The following is a 23,184-nucleotide window of genomic DNA, read 5'->3' on the forward strand; positions in this document are numbered from 1 at the left end:
TACAATTCAGCTGCTCCACAGAAGGAAATGGAAAAGAGCACAAAGTCTCAACATACTGAGAGGTGGGACTGGTGACCTTTTCTTTGGAATCACGAAGGAGGGACACCAATTACTTAAAAACAAATAAAATAAAATACAAACAATAGCACTTTTATGAGTAAAAAAACCCCAAACAAACAAAATAATACAAATTCTCTCGGCCTCTCCTTCTACCCACATAGATGTCATTTGCTGTAATTCCTTGCCAGTAATCCTTCCCCCCTTAAATGTCTTTGAATTTCAGTGGCTCCTGCACACCAACTCATTTTCTCTCTCGTGCTCCCACCTACCACTGCGCTGTGGTGACTTGCCCTGTGAAGTGATGGTTTTTTTAACAAGTTGTCACTAAATGTGTGTGAATTATTGTAACGGGCCTAATTTACTACCTTGCTAAGCACTCAGGCTCTAAGGGAAGCCAAGTCTCAGTCTCAGCAAAAAGCAAGCTACCGCTAAGTACTGTCAGAGTCAGAAACTTGGCGTCTTGCCTAGCTCTGGCACCCCTAATGTAGCAAATCCTTTCATTTTAATTCGTCTTCCCCTTCTGCAAGTAAAACTACCTCTTAGGTGAGATCGGGGCCTGTCTGAAGTCCAAGGCGGCTGCTGACTGCTGGTGACAGAGCAGGGCTGGTTTGATTCACGGGCAGTAACTCGTGCCCAGCAGCCAGGAGAGCCCAGACCTACCGGCACCACCTGCAGCGCTCGTATCCATGGCAGAGCTTGGCCCGGCGCTTCTTCTGCGGCGCGATGCCCGCAGCTGGAGGCGGCAGCTGACACACGTCTCCGTTTAATTAGCAAGCCCAAAAGTCAGCCCGTGGCTCAGAGGCTGCTCCTGCCCGTACTGCCTGTGGGTAGCCCGGTCAGACACCGGCAGCGGAGCGCTTGGAGGACAGGGGCCGGCTAGCACTGGAGGAAGCGCAGGCTTGGCTGCGGGCTCTGTCCGCCCTCCAGGGCTTGCCCCTCGGTGCCCCCAGCCCGACGCTGGCAGCAGATTCGGGGCGCGCCTTCGGGCAGCTGCAGCGCACGGAGATGCTCCCGGCTACTGCTGGGACGGGCTGGGTCCCTAAAGCGCTCAGCCCCCGCGGTTTCTGCCTCCTTTCGGGCGGCCCCCGGACCCGCGGGGCTGGCTGAGCCCGGCTGCGCTGCCCCGACGGCCGCGCCGCTCCCGCCGGCTCCGCGCTCCGCCGGCCTTGCTCCTCTCGGGGGGCTTAAGCAGCCCCCCGCCCTTCGAGAGACAGCAACGGGACAAAGTTAAAAACAAAAACAAAAAACAACCCTCCCCCAAAAAACCAAATCCTCAGTGATACAGAGCCATGAGCGCGGGGCAGCGGATCGGGAGCCACGGTTTAACACCCCTGCACACAGACATTGCCACAGAGGCTTTTTCCTCCAAAGCTGCGAAATTCCCGGCACACTGCAGAGCCTCAGAAAGCCAGTTTGCAATGGGAGGGCTGCAGAGGCGGCTGCCTCCCCCGGCCAAGGCAGGCCGGTCAGGGGCTCCCCGCAGCCGGACCGCTCGGCCGGCCGGCCCGTGGGCAGGGGAGCGCCCAGCGTGCGCGGAAAGGCGGCGGAGGCGGTGGGAGGGGGCTAGGGTTTAATTCTTCTTAACTGTCATACTTTAATGGGGATGGAAAATGTTAATTTTCTGTGCATTCCAGGAACAATTCCTTGGGGTGGTGACCTTTAGCACCGATTCTCTGAAGACAGGAAAGTAGTCGAGTGTTTATCTGGATGACTGAAAGCTTTCCCTGGTGGAAGTTTATGGAAGTGTTAAAAGGGGCGGATAACACGGGCTTTGGAGGCGCTTGTCCAATGATCTGGAGGGGCTTGGAGAGCAGATCTCAGCTGGCAGACATTTAAATGGGAGACAGCTCGGCGCTGCTGCAATTTGTAGGCAGGACCCGACATTCTCTCTCTCTATGGACTCCCGGGCAGCTTCGGGCTCCCACGCCACCCGCTCCACCGAGTGACCCATCGCTCAGAGCCCCGCAGAGCCCCAGCCCGCACCGAGGAGCCGCCGAGCCGAGCCGAGCCCCGCCGCCGCGCAGGTGAGCTGGGGCGCGAACGGGTCCGGCACTGGCGAGTTCGGCCAGTGTCTGTGGGAGGCACAATGTTAAGCTCTCTATCCTACCTTCAGAAAGGGGCAAGGGAAGGAACTGTTCACCGGTGTCTAGCAAAACTCCAGGGCGTCTCGGTTTTGCAGGGGGTGACGCCCGTCCCTCCCGTCCGCGGGAGCGAGGCGCACCAAGCTTTCCGCCGCAGCGCTGGGGATTAGGGCACCGTCTCTTTCGCCTCACAAGCACGGGGACTGCAAAAGCCCCGTTAGCTCTGCCTCTCATCTCCGCCTACAGCATCACTCCCGACAAATTGGATTCGGCGCCCACCCGAGACACGGAAAAATCCCGGCCCGGCCTCTGCACGGAGCGGGGCGGGGGCAGATCCCCAGATGCCAGCCCCATCCCATCTCGTCCCGCCGAGCTGCCCTCTACGAGGCCGCTCAGCCCCCGGCTCTCTCCTGGCCCGCCTTTGCAAACCTCCGCTCCTCGGAGGAGCGTGCTCCGGGTACCTCAGGAGCTCCCGGGGCGGGGTGCGTGCCGTGCGGGAGCCTCGGTGTGTGCCGGCCGGCCCGGGTGCCGCGGGGCGCAGCCTCCGCACAGGCAGCGCCCGCCCGTGAGCAGCGCCCCGCGTCCTTCTCCGCGCAGGCCCGGGCGGAGCGCGGCGCCCTCGGCCGCCTCTCCGCCCAGCCCTCCCACCTGACTCGGAGCCGCGGGAGTTTTGTCGATCCGGCGGCTCCGTGCGCCCGTCGGTGAGCGGTGCCCTCACGGCCCTGGCAGCCCCTGGGCCCGGCCGCGCTCCTCCCGGCGCGGGGCCAGCGGCGCAGGGCTTTCCCTTCTGGAGGGCAAGCCTGCTTGCTTGCCCCGTCTGTTTCAAAACGATCCCCCGTGGGCTTGGCAGTCCCTTCAGCGAGTTCGTCCTCCCTTGGGTTAATCCAGACGGCCGCCGTGCCCCGTGGGAAGAGCCGTCGGTGTCGCCTGCCGCCGCCAGCAGCGTCCCCGCCCTCGGGGAGCCGGGCCGAGTCGCTCCCGGCCATGCCAAGCCAAACCAAGCCTGCGGTCTTCCCGCCCTGCCGGCAGCCGGCGATCCCCGCGGCGCAGCCAGGCTCTCCGTGTTATCTCCTCGGCTTGGGCGGTGCGGCCGTGCGGGGGCCGGCAGGGTGCGGGCCGACAAGGTACGGGCCGGCAAGGTGCGGGGCCGGCAGGGTGCGGGCCGGCAAGGTGCGGGGCCGTGCGGGGCCGGCAAGGTGCGCGGCCCCCGGCCCGCTGTACCGCAGAGTCCCTCCCCGGCCATCAGCTGCGGCCTCACTCCTGGTGTCCCATTTGTGGCTCCTCTCGGCGAACGAATGGCAAGCGAATCCCGTTTCGGTCGCCAGGGCTGAGACACAACCTCCCTTTGCACAGCTGGGGCTCTGGGGCACCAGCGCGCCTTTGGCTCTCCCTGCTGCTGACAGACGCCGGGTTTATCAGGCGCTTTGTGAGCGGCCACCTCTGGGTGCAGTGCCAGTGGCTCCCCAGCCTCAGCTGCCTCTGAGCCCGGCCCGCGACCCGAGGGCAGCAGGAGCGCTCTGCTCCTGCCCCGCTCCTCTGCGAGCCCGGCGCACCGGGAATAACCAGCCAGCGTGCGCCCTGGGGCCCTGGGTGGGTGACAAAGGCACCGATGGCCGTAGCTCTCCGCTCCTCTTCAGCCTTCAGTGCCAAGCTGTGCTAAAGCATTTGGCTTTTTTCTGTCGGCAGTGCTACCCAGAAATGCGTAGCTTCTCCACTCTCCTTTTCAGCACGCACGGCAGCGCAGAGAGAGAAGCAAAGCTCTCTCGGTTGTTGCAGGGCTCCCTGAGGAAATGTGTCCGCTGGGAAGCTGGGAGCTGTCAGGCTGCGTGGGCCTCTTCAGGCGAGGCAAACCCGGGTTTGGTACCAGCCAGGGCCACCATGATGTTCAGCATCCCGGGAGTCCCATAGGATGTCCTGCAGAAAAATAGTTTCTTAAACGGGGAATTCTCAAGGTTTCAAGGGTTGGTTGGTTTGTTTGTTTGTTTGTTTTAAAATTGCTGCCTACACTCCTTATATGTCTCAAAACCCCCCATCTCTATGACTCTCAAGAAGAAATTTTCTGAAATGTAAATAAATCCAAATTCTATGAAACACAGATGTTAGTTTTGCTGTCTTGATTTCAGAAAAAAAATGCAGTTTTCTGGGAACTGCCATTACTATGCTTTTTTAATATTTAAAAATACAGATCTATGAACTATGAAAACATTACATAAGAGTGTTTCTGGAATTCAGACGTAATATGCAAGGCATAAAATTATTCTGATCCTTCGGGACAAAACCACTTCCATTTTTGCAGTAGTCAAAGAGATTGTGTTTTGTGTCTTTCTTTGACTTGTATTTGAAGTCCACCAAATAATTGTTGGTTGTTTTTTTTTTTAGTTCTTCATCAGATTATTTTTCATGTTTCTTGTGAAGCACAGGAGTCCATGGCTCTTCATAATATTTTGCTAATAAAAGGGGTTTACAGATGAAGTTACAGGCCTGTTAAGATCTGTGACAATTTTGCTGGGTATTTCAACCAGCTTTCCATCCAGATCTTTTAAACAAGTTGTGTTGAGCTAAAAATGTCATTAGTAACTTTCTGACTCTGCCTAGGAACTCATAGGGAAATTCTTTCTATGAACTGACATGTGGAGATCCTTAATTCATAGCAGAAAATGTATAAATGAAAAGAAATTACAAACTAATTGCATGAAATAGTAAACCTGAAAGCATTTACATTTCTCTTTCAATAGTTGCTAGTATTAATCCACACGTTTCTTAATCTGTTTTAGATGATGAGATCTCAGGCTCTAGATAAACCACATATGAAGTGATATGAATGTTAGGGCCCAATTCTGCTCCTGTTTGAAGTCAGCAATAAAACTTCTTTTGGCTTTAGGACTAAGAGCTTACAGATGATGAAAAGTGGAACTCAGCAGTGGAATATGGAAAGAATAGAGTTTTGTAGTATTGTGTTACTTTAAAAAAAGAAATAATAGTTCTGTCATATCTCTCTGGATCTGAATGAAATGGGGGAATTGATCATTTTGGTTGTGGTCATCTGTTTGTTCAAAGGATTCTCAAATGAATTCTCCAAAGGATTTCTTGTTATGCCAGTGTAACAGCCAGTTGGTATCAAGTAATGAAAATTTTGCTGAAACATGGAATATAAGTTTTTACAGCCTGATTCTCACAGCTGCAGAGCTACAGCTTCTGCAGAATTATGACTGTAATGAGGAGAAAGAGCATTTACTTCGGGAGACATTTCTCTTCAGTAAAACTTTTGGTATGGTAATGCTGATTTTAGCTACTCCTACTGTCCTCTTCTCTGTTTTACTTCTTTCAGTAAAAAACCCTGCTAAAGAAACATTCACAACTGCTAACTCATAGAGAGATGAACCACTTCACTTCCTAATGCGAGCCAAGGTGTCATCTTCTCTCATAAGCAGAAGCATTGATTGCCCTGGCACCAGAGGTGCTGCAGGATGCCCATACTGCATTTTGGCTGCTTTCCTTCCTGAGCCATACCACTTCACTTTCCTTTATGTTTTTCATTTTAAAAATTAAAATCTTAATTTTAAAATAAATTTTAATCAGTTATTAAAAAAAAGATCCTGCTTAGCTGCTGTTCACACAGCCTCTTCTGAATTTAACCTGTATTTATCCCTACATTTCTGAATTACTTTTAGATGTGTGTTTCGGAAGTGACCATAACAAATGTTTCTGCTGAGTGGCTAATTTTCATTTGAGTTACAATTTCTTTTATGGGCATGTAATGCAGCTTCCACCTTTAAGGCTGGAAACCAACCCAGTGAAAAATTACCTCTTCCCAGTTTAGGATTACACTGAAACACATTCTTGCATTTCCTTAGGGATAAGCTGGTGCTTCATAAAGTTGCATGAATCTGGGCCACAGACCTTACAATAGTATATATTACTATGAAACTCTCCCCAGATTCCCATCCCAGAATACACCTCATTTTTGTAGGACTAGACCTTGCTGTGCCATCTGTGGTGGAAAAAAAAAAAAAAAGAAAGAAAACAATGTGTAGCTAATCAGTTTTAAAAATAAAAGTAATCCAGGAATATGCATGTTGGTGGAACCTCATCCAAGTTGTGGGACACCAAATAAAATAAACACCTGAAGTTTTTTGGCACTGCTTACAACCTAGCAATTTATTTTCAACTTCATGCAATAACTTTTTCTTTTAAGACTGGCACCATGTTGAGTAAATAAAGTGCATATTAAAATAGTGGTGACTAGACAGTCACCAGAGAAATAAGAATAGTTTTGGAAGAAATCATTCTGATCTCTTAATGGAATAAGCAATAGTTAATAATTCTCTGAAAACTTTTTTTTAAGAAAAAATTAAAACTAAGTGTGTCTAAACAATATTCAGGTTGTAATAGAGATGAGGAGAAAACATCAAATGAGAAGTCCAGGCTGACACTTGAAATTATGCTGTGTTATTCCTTAATTGGAATTCCCAACTTATTTTTGTCTATGTCAAAGTCTTAAGGTTATTAAAATTGCGCGTTCCATACCATATTTCATTTAGATACTAACAGCAGCCCTTCCAGATTGTCTGTTGGAGTCACCAACTGTATCATTCTTACACCCCTTCCTTGACTGCCAAACACAGGACATGCTGGTGCCCAGAGTACTGAAATGAATGTGTACATCTGTGATACATCGGGAACCCTAGGTGCTCTAGAAATCTGCTGACAAACACTAACAATTTTAGATCCACAAGCAACTCCCTGAATGTAGTAGAACCCCCTATGACACTTTCCTACTTCAGGAATTCCTCCCTCAATCCATTTATGAGAAAGGCTGTTTGAACAGCACAACGTTTATTTTCTCCATGTGACTGGGAAGACCTAATAACCGAGAAATTAGCAGTTATTTTTTACAGCAAACAGTACTTACCCTGAGCCTCTGCTGAGTCTCTAGGTGGCCCTCACAGTGCTGGCATTTGGCTGCTTTCCTGCCTAGTTGTGTGGTCTCAGCAGAGCGGATGAGGCCGTCCAGGACAGTGCCCATGGTTTCACATGTTTCTCGAGCAGTAACACAAGAAGGATTCTTCAATTTAAATGCTTTTTTTTTTTTTTCTCCATACTAATAAAGCAAGTCAAACAAGGGATATAACTGCAGCATTCCAAGCAGGTAGAAAACAATGACTTCCTCAGCATTTTTTTTCTTCACAGTCCCTTTTTTTCCTTTTTAATGCCTGTGCCTCTTCACAATTTTCGTGTTTTACAGTGGTTTTTTCACAGTTAGTTGCTCATTTCTGGTGCCTTCCTCCACGCTTCCACATGGAGAGTGTCCCTCAGAGACTTATTACCTCACCTGACTGTCTTGCTACCCCTAGCTCCTTTCAGAAAAACTTGGGGACCATGGTGCTTCTGGAAGGGGGAAGTGTGACACTGATGAGCTTCTTCTGTGCTGGTTGGTGTTTTAAGCTGACGGAACAGCTTCAAGAACTCAGATTTGGGGAGCAACAGAAATGGTGGAATAAGGGAGGAAAGTATAAGTAGGAAAGTTTTTCCTACCCAATAATTAGGTTTGGGGCAGCCATACGGTTTTGAAGGACCTGATCATCTCCACTTAACCGCACTTCCTGAAGTGGTCTTTTTTTATATGCACCAACTCTGTGATATTTAATGTCATTTACAAAATTCTGTCCTCCAACAACACCATTCTGTGTAAAATGAATAAAATTTAGGGATCTGAAAAATTCTCAGTACTGTGATTGCATCTGTATTACTTCAATCAAGAATTCAGCGCAATGTGTGAGAGGATGTAGTTTGAAATTATAAGACACATGTCTTTTAATGTGTACCTAAATATTCTTTTATGTTTGTTGCCTGACTTGTTGCACATCTCTCAGCTTAAGCATCATTGCACTCAGATACATTGGACCCCTTTGGAGGTGCAGTGTGGCAGAGGTTGGGAAGCTGTAAAACAGGCTGCAGGTGTATACAACATATACATTATATACTGGATGTACATTATTCAAGCAGCTGTATAAAGTTTCTGAGTCTGATTAGGAAACAGAAATGTAGACTACATCTGCTGAGACAAAGACTTGAGCCCTCTGGTATTGTAGATAGCTGTATCATGTAATGAATCCTTGTGTGGTATAAAATTTGTTCTTCCACCATTGTAAGTAAGGAGCAATCTTCCTGTATGTTAGTGAGCTGTAAGAAGGGAATGAGAATGAGGGTAATGCACTTGGAGAAAAAAGCTGGAAAAAGATGGAAGACACACAAACAAAATTTTGTTTGGGCTTACTTTCAATCCTCTATTTGAAAGCTTTTATCACTTGGTAATTTGGGAACAGCTTTCCAGCTGGTACAGGCTTGAATTCTTATGTTTTATAAGTGTGTGTGCGCACATTTTTTTATGGAGCTGAAAATTTAGTGCATACCTGGCTTCTGTTGATATCTGAAATCCACAACTGTGCTTTATTTCCTCACCTTCCTTCCTGCAGGATGGTCCGCACGCTGTATGCCATCGGTGCCCTGTTTCTCCTGATGGGGTTTCTGCTGCCAGCGGCCGAAGGGAGAAAGCGGAATCGTGGATCTCAGGGCGCTATCCCTCCTCCTGTCAAGGATCAGCCCAATGATTCGGAGCAGATGCAGACACAGCAGCAGTCAGGCTCCAGGCACCGGGAGCGAGGGAAGGGCACCTCGATGCCTGCCGAGGAGGTGCTGGAGTCCAGCCAGGAGGCGCTGCACATCACCGAGCGCAAGTACCTGAAGCGGGACTGGTGCAAAACCCAGCCCCTCAAACAAACTATCCACGAGGAGGGCTGCAACAGCCGCACCATCATCAACAGGTTCTGCTATGGCCAGTGCAATTCCTTCTACATCCCCAGGCACGTCCGTAAAGAGGAAGGCTCCTTCCAGTCTTGTTCCTTCTGCAAGCCCAAGAAATTCACCACTATGACTGTTACACTCAATTGCCCCGAGCTTCAGCCCCCAAGGAAGAAAAAAAGAATCACCCGGGTTAAGGAGTGCCGGTGTATATCTATTGACTTGGACTAAGTGGAGAAAAAGTAGCAATTGCACTCTGACTGTATGCAATCACCGCCGTTGTGAGAGTGAGTGGCATGAACTAGCCTACCTTCAAGGCTGGGCAAAACTGAAAGGGACCTAGTGAATTACCTAAAACAAGAAAAAACCCCCAAAAAGAAAGGAAAAATTAATGTAAGGAAAGGGCATGCATGTGTGTGTGTGCAAGGGAGAAAATGGAGATATGGATGAGCAAATGCATGAATATTCACTACAAAAAAAAAAAAAAAAGAAACCAAAACAAACCAACAAACAAAAACAGCGTTTGAGACATTAAAAAACCCCTAATTACTCATAGTCGTGAATTAGGTTTCCGAATTCATATGTATATTCACAATTTTGCCGCTTGCTGGGAAAGTGGAGCTGTGGCTTTTGCGAATGTTCACCTTTGTGCTATTTGCTTTTACTGTATTACGTGAAACATCAAAGCCAGAGGACAATATATTTCAAAGCACGAATCTATTCTTATATAAGAAATAGACAAAGAGCAATTTAAAGTGTAGCACAGCCATCACTGAAAATAGAAGCTGTGTTGAGAGTTTGTAACACGCTTCTTCAAAAAAAGAGCTGCAATCCAAAATCCATGTCTGGAGAACAATGGGGGGATGTGGGAGTGCTGAAAAGTCAATATAGGTGGATGGGAAACAGATCTACAGCAACTTAGAAAGCAAAAGGTCAAAGCAAGTAGACAGGGAGAATACAAAAGGGAGTAGAAAAAGGAAAGGTACATAAATAGGAAAACACAGAGGAAGAGATATTGTCTCCTGTTTACGTTTTGCTTTAATTTATATACCTAGTCATATATTACATAAATTAAAAAGAAACTATATACCAGGCTATAAATATACTTCTGAATTCTGATGGCTCTCCAAACCAAATAGAACCCATTCTTATGCCACTAGATCCATTTGATGTCTTTTATTTCTGATATCAGTTATTCTTCATATCTACATATATATGTATATGCAGTATCTTTTAGGCAGTGGTATCTATACATACATGCAATGAGTGTGCCTACTTCATTGTGTGTAACCAAACTCTTCTTTTTCACACACATACATAACCACAGCACAAAAATCTTGCTAACCAAGATCAAGTACAGAATGGCAGTAATTTAGTACATAAAGAGCAGAGCAAAAATTAAAACAAGCATCATGTGACTGAAAATGCAATAACCACACAAGAGACAAAAGACACGACATTCATGACTAGTAAACATTGCATTGTTATTGTTATTTTAGCTTTGCCACAGGCATGCAGTTTGTTGAAACAGAGATGCAGAACTTTGCCAGCAATGATCCTCTTTTTATATCTTTTACCACAGACTTGAATTTAAACTGGATTTGGAGTAAGTAAAGAGAATTTCCTGAACACTTAGGGCTGACTGCCCCTCTCATCTGGGGGGAAAAAACATAAAAGGGGACACCCTATTTCCAACAGCTTGATGACTCTCACCTGTGAGGTTATCTTGTCTTTTCTTTCCTTCAGGCTTAGGAGTTTAAAATTGATCAGGGCTGCAAAGTTTGGCAAGAGCACAGAAGTTCCTACAAAAAAGTTATTTTAATGAGGTGTGTCCTGGGATTGGACCAGAGAGGCAGCCCATCCATGCATGTTGTCCTTGCTATCCTGAGCACTCGAAGGTCCACACTTACTGTGTGATGGGTCTTGGAGGGTCCAGGACTCAGTTTCCCCACTCAGCAGCAATATTCTGTAGGATTCACTATCGGTATGACTCTGCTCTCTCCCACCAGATGCCTCTCTCAGCCACAAGGTGATTATTTGGACATGATTTCTTGCCATAGACTATTAAGGAGGACAGTTCTGCCCCCGGTAACATGCCCAGAGGGAAAGATATGAGTGGCATGTCACAGGTGCATTCTATGTGGCCTCATTTTATCAATTTTCCCACCTGTTATGTAATGCATCATACATTTATTGGTGATATCCTGCATCTCTACAGCTCGTCCATTTTTGTTCTAAAATCCACTGCTGTGAGGTCTGTGTTTGTAAAACTAAATGATTACAGCCCATTTATTGGTATTATTAAAATGCATTTCTTTTGGTATACTCTCACTCAGCAGTTTGACATGTTTTCATGGATTTTAAAATCCAGTTTTAAAATCTGGAATTATAGGAGGTAGGTTTCCACTGTGTGGAATGTGAATAGTTAAACAGAAAGATAAGGATATTTAATGTTATTATTAATACAAATTCTCTTTCACTGATAATAGGCAGGGAATATTTTCATTTAAATTGCTTTTTAAATTTTTTTTCCCCAGGGGAAAGGGCCAACCTCAGTCATTGCTGGAAATTTTGTACTAGCTTGGGTTTTTGTTCAAGAAATGGGAACACCTTATGAATGATTTTTTTTCTTCATGTAAAATTGACAGCAAATTTCACATTTTCTTTGACAGAGACTGCTATGTCCCTAACCCCTTAGCTGTTAAGCATAGCTTCAGAAACTCCTTTAAGTTTTGTCTAGAATTCTCAAGGAAAATTGATAAAAGTATTCCAAACCTTTATGTTCTAAAACTGCCTGTGCATAGATCATGATGGAACTCCCTTTGAGGCAGATCCCCCTCACCCATATGAATTGCTAGTCATTGCCTGAGAGTAAGAAAGTTCTACTAACTTACAATTATATGAGATATTTAATATCAACCACAATATGTATTTAAATGTCTGCTTTATTCTAAAAACAATGGACTATATAACCTAAGGCTGCAGTATTTTCATGCTCGGTCTCACAAAGCAAAACTTGGTTTAAAATGAAGTTTTAATTATTTTGTAACTGAATAGAATTGGAGGTTTTTCTCTTCCCAGCATTTTATACGTCATTTTAACTACTAGTAACAAATAAATAAAATATCTTCTCCAGCCTGTGTCTATTGTTGTTTGTTTTTTGGTTTTTTGTGGTTTTTTTGGTTTGGTTTTTTCCCCCCCTTCCTCAAGTTTCCAGCTCTTTCTGGATCTGTTGTACTTTATCCTGACTTCTGTGGTTTCTTCTAATTATAAAAGGCTTTACATTATGACAATAAGACATAGAGACAAGCAATGGCACCATCATTCAACACAGCTACTTCAATAAGGCTTTTAAATGAGATCTGTCACTTGCCCCTCACCCTTCCACAATTTATAGAAGGAAAATCTCAATCTTTGCTCACACTTTTCCCCTTGTAAACCATAGAGTGACAGTTGAAAATATAAATCAGCCTTGAATTGTTGTAAAGCTGGAGTTGGCCTGCCTGCCTTGTGCCTTATCTCAGTTTGGTGTTTAGCTGGCAGTTTAGTCCCACTTCTGGAAAAAAAGAGTAAGGAACACCTTTACAATACAGCATATTACAAGCTGCAAATAGGGACAGAGGAGATGCAAAAGAATTATAAAAAAAGAGCAGGAAGATTTGTCACTGCTGGCAGCACATGTGCAAGGCCAGGGTTGAGGAAGGACTGCAGCCAGGGAGAACACATTTCTTCAAACTTTCCACCCTTTTGGTTTAGTCTTACTTCACATCTAACTTTGTCGTGCTTCTAAAACTTGCTGGAAATATAATAAAATCAGAATATAAGAATCTTTTTTTTGGAAGGTAATCGACTTTTTCTGGTCTGAGGTATGGGCACAGTTGAGCAGAATGTTTCCGTGAGAAGTTGTGCATATCTATCTTTATTTAAATATTTAAACCAGAGGAAAACCTCCTGGACTTATCTTTCTAGTACTCCATGGAACCATGGTCTTACTAATTACATAGTAACATATAATTTAATTATGGTTTATATTTGTCCTGCATACCAGTTTTGAATTGAAGATAACCTCCCATGTGCTTTATAGTTAGTTACAGAGACCAAAAGAAGGCAAGAGAGAGAATTCACACACCTTGCTCTGCTGTCAGGGATGCAGGCAGAACAGAGACCTGCTTTCCTGTGTGCCCAGTGGGCTGGGCTGGGTGTGTGAGGGGTTCTGGTGTCTCTGTCAGCCATGTGCTGCTGGGAGCTCGCAGTGTGCGATTCCGAGCGCCGGGAGCGGAGCGCGGGCTCTGCCGGGCGCTCCCATCTGAGCCGCACATGTGCGCCGCGGGCACCGCGCCTCCGCTCCGCCAGCCCGGCACCGGGCACCTGGCCTTGGCAAAAATGGTGCGGTAACCCCACCTGGTCATTTACCTTCTCCTGAGTGACAAAAACCCCCAAACAAACAAAATCCCACTCCCAAAACAGAAAAAACCCAACCCAAACAAAAAAAAGCAGAAAGGAGAATTAGAACTGCACCCTTGGGGCTGATGTTCCTTTTCCACCGTAGATGCAAACCTACAGGGTTTAGTTCCAAAATGTTGCTTGAAGGAGAACAACCAAGTGAAAAATGCCTAGATCTTATTCACTCCAAATAACTCAAACCTGCCCCAAAACCCACTTTGTTAGTTACTGAAATACAACAGTTAATTTTGGCAGAAGAACATCCAAATTTTTTTCTGAGCTGTCCTGTTTACCTGGATGGTTGCAATGCACTAACCAAAGGGGAGAGCTGCATAATTTAAATTTTAAGGGACTGAAAATTTAACATGTATTTGTATTTAGCCAAAACAGTGGTTCATATTTTTAATAACCATCAGATTTATTTTTTTTTTATCAGTTGAGATTGAAATCAGAAATTCCCAGCAATGCACAAGTGTCACAGAGAGTCCCAGTGCAGATTTTTGATGCTGCCTTGTAATGCATCTATATAAAAACATCTGAAGCCTATGTGCACTGCCTGCCTGGGAATGTAGCTGATGACTTAAAGTGCCTTGTGTGGCTTCTGACTGCCTGAATTCTTCCTCAAGCTTTCATGGGTCTGGGTGGAGGAGTACAGAAATTTTAACTGTCATTTGCTCACTTTTCTATTATTTTCTAAAAGTTTTGAAAATGAAATTCAGAATCCACTTTTTTTTTGAAAAATCAAGGAGCAAGATATAAGAAAGTCTATACTGATGTAAAAAAAGATTATTTCAGATTGCATTAAAACTCCCCAAAATTCTAGGCTGTGATAAGCAATAACTCCTCCTTGCTGTGGTACAGATGTAGATCACATAGCTTGGGGATAGATCAAATGGAAAAATTACACTGACTCACAATAAAAGTTCTGCAAAGAAAATTGGAACTTGCCACATTAGCATTTCTTTTTTTAAAGAATGCGTTGTGGAAAAAAAGTAATATTCCAGTTCATATACAAGAGCAAAAAGGAACAGAGGTTAAAAAATCTCTCTCTCCAGAATATTTGAGAGCTATGTCTTACCTTTCTGTCTAGTAATATCAATAAGTTTTCTGCTTAAAGCAATTGGAAAGAACCAATGTGTAATTTACAGCTCATATGGGCTAGAATACTCAAATTCATTAATCATGATTTTATCATATGGCTTCACAACCGAGCACTATTGAGATTTTTGATTCATATAATGATGAATTTGCAGGCAATATTGTCTTTCTTTTATTTAAATTTTTGTAATTCAGTTTTTGAGGTGTAAGGACACATTAAATTCTGTATTTAAGAGAAGAGATGTACTCTCAATCTTAGCTTTGTATTAGTCTGTTGTTCTATACAGAGAATTAAAAAATCATGCTATATAGAGGTAACATAAACATACTTCTCTAAACAAAAGTGTAAAAGCCAAGCTGTGTATTAGATATATTTAGAAGTCTGAAAAATGTATATTGGATAAGATCATACATAAAACTATTGAGTACTGTGCCAAAATTCTTAATAACACACTTTAGGAGTGACTACAATGACACTAGTTAGAAGAGTAGTCATGAAGAATTTCTTTTTTTAAGGATGGGGACAGGGTTTTGTGTATTCAGTTAAGTTTATTTCTAGACAATTACCCTGAATGGATGAAGTCTTGCTGAACTTCTCTCTTTAGGATCTGAAGGACCTTGAATGTTCCTTCGAAAACAGATGTTCATGAGGGACGTGATTTCCATTTTTGTTGTTAATTTGTTTCAACTTCAAATGAATGAGGAGACTAGAATTTGGGTGTTAAGTTAGATTTAGCAAATAAAAAGGAGAGAAAAAACTATGTGTACAATGGCAAGAACTTATTGAATGGATCTAAATCCTATGGTAGGTAATTTGATCTAATTTTTGCAGAAAGGCAAATGCCAGATGTTTGCTCCACTTTGATCTTAATAACACTTTAGGCTGCAGACAATAAGATTGGTTTAAAATTTATTGTCTCTTTGATTTCTCTATTCTAATGCTTTTTAAATTCTTTACACAAGACAGATCTATATATAGGCAACTGGGGTGGCATCAGAAGCATTGTGTACTTAAGACATTCTTGAAAACCTCAGTATGGAACAGTGTTTGCTTTTTTATGCATCAAAACAAAGCCAGATTTTATACAAGCAACATTCAATTTTCATTTTATTATAATGTCTCTTTTTATTTTGCGTATGAAGTTCTGACAGTCGCATCTGTGGCACAGCTCCTTATATGCTTTTATCTTTCAATAACCTTATTAAAAGTCAAGACAATATATTAAATCAACATTAAGCAGCAGGAGTTGAAAGTTAAGCTAATCCATTCCTTTGCATTGGGAGTGTAATCTATGTAGATCTCTAATTTCACCATTGTGTTGCTTTTAGTGTTCTTTTTGTACAGAATACGCTTTCTGAAAGGAGAGCTGCTGCTGAATGAACACCAGTGAAAGATTCTGAAGTACCATAACATCCCAGAGGTGTCCAACTCGCCTTTGATCTGGATCTTCCCATTCAAGGAGAACACTGCTCTGAGAATGTGAGTTGAACTCATCTTAGAGCTGCTTTTTAAGTGGTCTCAGGTTTCTCCCACGATATCTTATATATTCACTGCTCCTGAGAAATGGTTAAAAGCAAGTAAGACACAGGACAAACAGCAGAGCAAGAACAATGGTTAAAATGAAGCAGCAAAAAAAAGCAAGCAGAATGTCTTATCACGATTCTCTAGCATAGTTCATACCCACTGCTCCCTTAGATCCGTGCATGATGACTCAACAATTGGTTTCACTCTGCTCAGCTCAGTAGTCTGAAAGTTCAAAAAGTCAGTGTCAGTTTTTCTCTGAAAGAAATTCTGAACTTTGTCTGGTGATGAAAATGCCATTGCTCAGCCAACAGAGAGAACAGCTACCCTGGCAGGTTTTCTTAAGCAGGCAGCCTTGATCAGAAGTCAGCAGGCTCCCTACGCCTGCACAACTAAGTTCAGTTCTTGCAACAAACTCCTTTGTAACCCAAAAGAAAAACTCCTTCCTTCAGAATCAAATATTTTAGTTCATTACCAGGGACAAAGCATTACACACAGATGCACAAAAAAAGTTCATCTCTTTCTATCACATAAGCTAAGTGAGAAGACTTGCAATTAACTCACCTCAGGAGAGAAGCTGGGTGAAACAAAAGACTCTTCCAATGAGAATTGTTCAAATGCATCTTCATATCTTTTCTTCCTTACAATTGCTATGACTACAGAGGAAAAAACATCTTTATTTATCACTATTACACTGAAATACTGTTTGCATATTTCCAAAGCACATTTTGCCAGTCCTCTCCTTGACATGATATACAACCTGTGCCATTTGAGAAGGAGCCATTTGAAACGACTGGACAAGAAAGTCACAAAACACAGGGAGGTTTTAATGGTAATTAATTTCAATGCATAAGCACTGATTACCTAAAAGGACATGAGTTTTCTATAGAGGCATGATGTTATGAGACTGAAAATCTTTTGCAGCACTGGCTTTTGTATATCATAGCTGAAAAGTGTACAAATGCTACCCAGTGAAATTTAATGGAAGGCACACAAGGAAAGATTTTAGCCTCGACATTTATCTTTACCAACACATGAAACCACCTTGATCTGTTTTACTGTTGATGAAAAACGAAGGTAGTGTCTATTTCACAGGAGAGGATAGGAAGTAAGAGTCAGTGTGATGGATGGTGAAAAGAAACAGAGGGCAAGAGCAAAGAAATATGAGTGTCAGGTACTGATCTCCAAGATGAGGTCTAGTCTGCTGTCAGAATGTGTCTAAATAGCTTATAAGTAACAGGAGAGATGTATTGGCATTAGTGTGAAAGGAGGAGCGTACTCAGTTTGTACTGTGTTGTCAGAAGCGAGCCATCTTATATTTGTTAGCTATAAATAGACTATGCAAGTACAAATCAAGCACAGATCAATTCCTGTGAAAATATTCACTTCAAGGCATTTATCCAGCAGATAACACAGCAACAATCTCTACCATCTCTATCAAATCTGTCAAATTCATTCACAGGGACATAACTACACTTCAGGTTGGCACAAAAATCCCAAAGAAGTTTTAATCTCATGAACTTGTTACAAGTAATAATTTCATTGCAAATGCTTGAAATTTATTCTTTGATTAGTATTAGTCAATGGGTGAAACAAACTCTACTTTCTCCCACAGGGACAAATGAGTGTTACCAGAGAAATCTTTTAATCTTCTGTAACGAGTCTAAGTGCACCAATTTAGGATGATGTCACTTTGCCTCATCAGTTCTCTTTAACCTGTTAATCCCAAGAGCAGCTCGATTTCTATCTGGGGCTGACATGCTGGGAAAAGGAAGACCAAAATCACTTGTTGAGGTGACACTGAAGGGTTTATGCTAAGGGAAACCCCTGGAAAATGGGGTACTTACATCTTATTTTGCCAGCAAGGGATTGAATTAAGGGAGGCCTGCAGGACCAGAAGTACATCTGTGGGGCACCCTTGACAAGTTCAACAGCTTGCTGCTGAAATCTCTCCCTATCAATGTCAGAATAACCAGCATCTGCTGGGAAGTAACCTGATTTATTATTACATGCCAGATATTTTAATGATATTTAGGGAATGTTCCATTCAATATTGCAAGTCCTGCTTGATTTAGGCAATGTTTCATCTCCAGTGACTTGTAATAAGTATGTTTTTCTTTGATTTACTATTTCTTTGGCAATATTAACTAGTCTTGGTTCTGGAGTTTTTTGGATTTCAGAGGCTTCAATAATTCAGTTTGCTGATGAACAGCATACTGTCCAATAGCTAGAGAAATTGGTTCTCCAATAACCTATGGATTTTGTCTCTAGGAATAAACTAGTCATAGGGTCTATTCAAATGAAATGCTACAAAGGAATTACAGTCTGTAGCCCTCCCTCAGGGCTCATTGTTGGTGATGATGAGAAGTGTATACCTACAGTATTCATTCAGGTCAAAATAGCCTGGAAGTTGGGGTGGCAACTTTAAATTTTCCAGCTTCAGCCTCATCTGTTTGTGTTTGCATAAAACACTAACCTTACAGCAGAGCCTCAGACAGGACTGGTTTCATGCAGAGGACACAAGTGCCAAAGCCTGTGTGTAGGGCAGTGTTTGACTTCCATAAGGTAAGGCCTGGAGTGCACATGACCCTGTGAGCTGGGATCGGATGTTACACCCCGAGGCACAGGTCAGCATGTCCGTCATGCACAGACGAGATCGGCGGCACCTCTCGCTTGGAGAGGGATGTTATTTTCTTAAGGAGCAGGATGTTATTCCTAGAGGTCTGCCCCTTGGTAGGGTCAAGAGTAATATTTTATGGTTAATGTTTATGATTAATTTTGGCTGTGGCCTTTCCTTTCAGAATTTGTATGGTGTCAGTTCAAGTTGGTAAGGGGAAAGCTTGACAAGGTTAAGGCGTGAACCGTCTACTCACTTTTCCTTCCAAAGTAAATACTACAACAACAATGCACATGGGAACCAAGCAGCACATTCCTAAATCAAACCAGAAGATTCATACAGGGAACTAAAACAGTAGGGTCCAAGAGAGTGGGTTTTGCCTTTTGTTTTTTTAGTCCAAAGGATACACTTTCAGAAAGATGCCTTGGGAATTAGGTCAAAATAATCCCAGGAGCAAAAAGGGCAGTTGGGCATCAGATTTCTTGTGCTCACATTTCTTAAAAATTAATATTGTCTTCACCCCCATTCTCTCAAAAACTCTGCTGAAGTAAGGCGACTGATTCTCAGCTGTTTAATGCTATTCCAAGGAAAGAATATGCATCACAATGTGATCCAAGTTTACACTAATTCTTACTTTTGGAAAATATCCCAATCAACTTCCCAACTTTGAATAGGATCTTTAGATTCACATGTAATTTGTTCTCTTTTTAAGTACGTGAACATGGAAATTGTTTTCCCTTGATGTTTTTTATTAATGTCATGATTTGTCAACAGGCTTGCAAGTGGACTTGGTTTGATATTTTAAAAGATACTTAAGATCAGAAGAGATGGTAAACTTCTTTTAAAATCTCAAGATGTTTTTGGTGCAGGGACATAGCATATAGTCCCATAGCTTGCTTTCTGTGGCAGTTTCAGCAAACAGAGAGCAAAGTACTCTTGTGATATTGTGAAGACCTCCAAAAAACACTACTGTATATAGGCAATAAATACAACTTCAGAAGTGTGTGCATGAAGCAGTCTCAGGAACCCATCTTAGATCTGCATCACCCTTTTGGAGTGTTGGAATGTATCATCCAAGGGGTGTGGTGGGGAAGATCATTGTATGAAAGTTTCTGATAATGACTTTGAATCTGGAAGAGAGGAAAAAATTCTGGCCTTGGCCAGAATGTTTGTTACTCATTCTTAGGAAATATATTTTTTTAAATCAGAGAATATATCTCACCCTGTGCTTTCATTTAAAATTCTGAGCAATTAAAAAATCTTTCAAATCTTTAATAGCACTGAACTTCAGATCCTAAGGGTAGCAATGTGATCCATAAGTAAAACCCTATCATGAATGCATAGCCTTATCAGGACATTTGCAGTGCACCACTGCACTTCTCAAAGACAGGATTGCTATGGTTGCTGTGAATCACATATAAAATGAGCACTGTCAGCCTTCATAAACACTTCAGTGGAAATCAATGATTCTCAAAGTAAAAAACAAAGGGGCATTAGCACACTTGTCTGATTCACAGTCAATCAATAGCAAAAAATACTGCTACAGATGCTGCAAGAGCAACTAAACTAAAACATCACAATGTTTCCATTTTTGAGGTTAATAAGAGAAGCAAAAGAAAAAATACCGATGTTTTCCTTGACTCACACACATGGTTTTTTGGAGCTCAACTGTGTATGGCCATTTGTGGGTTAAGCTTTTTGTAACAAGCTGATTTCAAGTTTTACTGTTCAGCTACTTATATATTTATAAAGTTCTCAATGGTTGATTCACACTGTCTTGATTAGTTATGAATCATAGAGTGGAGTTTTGTGCCTGACTCTGTGACTAATTGAATCTGAAATGAAAACTTGTAAGCACTAACATACTTACAAGTATGACCAAAAATATGGCAGAGAAATTTAGAGATCAATTATTGGAGCAATTTCAAATGGCTTAATCATTTCAGTCTTGGAATTTGCAGCTTGAATAAATCTTATTATTAGTAATGAACAAATATTGGAGCTGGATAAATGCACATGAAACTAGCAATGGTTTCTTAAACAGGGAGGGAGAAAGAGGAAGAAAAATTTACAAAGAGGAAACAATGCAAAAGGAAAAAAAAAAAGAAAGAAGTCTTAGAAGTCTTATAACACACTGTGACTGAAAATATTATTCCTCACTCACCCCTCACATTCTTTTTAAGAAGCTGCAGAGGGTTTTCATGAAGGCCCAGCATGCCTAAACAAGTTTCACTCAGAAAGAATAAGTTGTAAAAGTTAAATCACCACTCATTTCTTTTGAGCCTGTCTTCAGCTGTGATCTGTGGAGCTTTAGTTTCTCCTTTCAGGCATAGATAAAACAGTACTGTAAGACCAAACTTGAAAACCCCTAACTTTTCCCAAGTGTCTGGGAATTGCCTTTATAATTTCACAGCATTTCTTCAAGCACCAGTGTGTATAGTAAACGACCTATATACAACCCAGGAACTTCTGGAGCCCATACACCTGTTCATACACCGTCCTACAGGAAAGATTTGGCATGTTCAAGAATGTGTCAAAGATTGTCCCTAAGAAGCAAAAAGCCCTAGAGCAAATGGACACAATGAAATGTAACAATTATATAGAAACCAAAACCAAGACTTGCAAACTGTTTTCAACACTTTTTTTGATCCTTACCAAAAACCTAGCATGCCTGCCTTTGAGGCTTGCACTTTTTTTGCATCTGGAAGCCCTTGGTTTGTTGACTTAACAGTAGCGGCATCTCAAGAGCAAGGACTGCTTTGTTTGACCTACTGTATTCATCAATATTTGCATTGCTAATTTCATTATTTTGTAAAGGACCTTGGGATTTGTCTCATGAAAGAGGTTACACATAGAAATCCCCAGTCTGCTTTGATTAAAGTTTTTTGACCAACACATCTCAATGCTCATTTGCTTTTAAATTATTTCAATAACTACAGTTATCCAGCTTTTGGTGTTGATTTTGCATTAGGTATCCTTTCCTAAACAATGCATGTATGAAAATTTCCTTGTAGATTGCTGAAATACAGATATTAAATCTATGACTGGATCAACTTCTTTTGCCATATCAACAGAATAGCTTCTCTTAGAGATATATATGCATTCATATTTTTAAAAAACATGCATATGCCTATATATGTACCTGCATATTTATATAAAGTAATTAAAAAACTGCCTGTTTTTATTTCCAGATTTAACCCCCGGATAAATGGCTGTGAGATTTACAGACATGAAACAATTAATCTCTGAAATTATTTAATTGCATAGCTCTAATCTGCCATTTAATTAGAGGCAGCAGTTTGCTTTATAGGATTTTAAATCACTGTATCACAAATTATTTCTGTATTTATGAAGTAACATTGTCAACAGCTCCAGAGCTGAAATACATTAGCAAATAATAAATAATACTGCATCATAGAAAATAAGATTTATGTCTGATGAGAACTTTGTGTGTTCCGAAGAGTAGCATTTATTTTGGACCTTCAGGATTTGCCTTACAAATTTGGACTTCTGTTCAACGTGTATGTTATTATTTTTGAAAAGAAATTCACTTTATCTGATATATTTTCTTCCCTGCATGTGGTATTTTTATCTCAGAATAACACAGGCACAACTGTATGGCAAATACTGCTTTTCAGCTTGGTGTTGTGTTGCTAAAAACATCCTGCAATCAAAGAAGCATAAAGAAAGTTCAAGAACTTCAGGCTCCAGCACTTCTTTTGGACCCAAGGACTGAATTCAGGTTCTTAATGAATGAAGTTAGCTGTTCAGGTGTTCTGACATCCTGGCATATCAGGATTCCAAACAAAAACGCTTACGAAGTCCATCTTTTCAGCAGCACATCAATTTTTTGTTTTAGAGGATCATGAAACTGGATTGCAAATAATATGGGAAGGAACAGAGAACTGTCTATAAGCTGGATTGCTTTGCTTAGCTACTTTTAATTAAGATGATGTAACTGATTACATACTACTTAACTATTCAGTGTTTATCTTGATATTTCTAACATGCTCATCATTGTGGCATCTGGTATGTCTTTATGGACTCACAGAATGGTTTGGGTTGGAAAGGACCTTAAAGATGATCAGATTCCAGCCCCCCTGCCATGTGCCCACTAGACCAGATTGGTCTAGTGCAATTCCTATGTGTCCCCTTCTACAGAAAATTGATTGCAAACAGTTCTTCATATTTGGTTAATGTCTGCACCTTGGTGATTGTTTTTGGCAATATATCTTCAATTCATCTATGTAGTTGAAATCCTTAGATACTTCTCTTTTCCAGTCAAACCATGATGAAAAATGCAGATTTTTCAACCCAAAATCCATTAATCATGCTGCTGTAGATTTGCCGAGTTTCTCCACTCCCTCTTTTAACCTGTTGTGATTTTCAGGGTCAGTCATAGAATATATTTGCTCTTAATTTCTCTTGACATGATCACTCCAACCTCTGCTTGACTAAGGATAAGGATTTTCAAACATATACATTAATAATGTTTCCAGAAACATCTAAAACCAAATCACAGTCTTCTGGTTTTAAATTTATGTGATGTGTGAAGCTAAAAT

The 23,184-nt window shown here is 42.2% G+C and overlaps 1 protein-coding gene across 1 annotated transcript; it reads left to right on the forward strand.

Moving 5' to 3' along the window:
* Positions 1–1,627: 1,627 nt before the first annotated feature.
* Positions 1,628–12,067, forward strand: GREM1 (gremlin 1, DAN family BMP antagonist). Its single transcript, XM_074542788.1, has 2 exons — positions 1,628–2,084; positions 8,618–12,067. The coding sequence occupies exons 1-2, from the start codon at positions 1,897–1,899 to the stop codon at positions 9,171–9,173; spliced, it is 744 nt and encodes a 247-aa protein (XP_074398889.1). The 5' UTR covers positions 1,628–1,896; the 3' UTR covers positions 9,174–12,067.
* Positions 12,068–23,184: the final 11,117 nt, after the last annotated feature.

This window comes from Zonotrichia albicollis, chromosome 6, assembly GCF_047830755.1.
Source record: "Zonotrichia albicollis isolate bZonAlb1 chromosome 6, bZonAlb1.hap1, whole genome shotgun sequence".
Lineage (NCBI taxonomy): Eukaryota > Metazoa > Chordata > Aves > Passeriformes > Passerellidae > Zonotrichia > Zonotrichia albicollis.

Bases quoted from the DNA above. Each gene is read 5' to 3' on its own strand.
- GREM1 (XM_074542788.1), top strand. From the start codon at position 1,897: ATGGGAGACAGCTCGGCGCTGCTGCAATTTGTAGGCAGGACCCGACAT. The intron at 2,085-8,617 runs GTGAGCTGGGGC...TCCTTCCTGCAG, and splicing joins CGAGCCCCGCCGCCGCGCAG to GATGGTCCGCACGCTGTATG.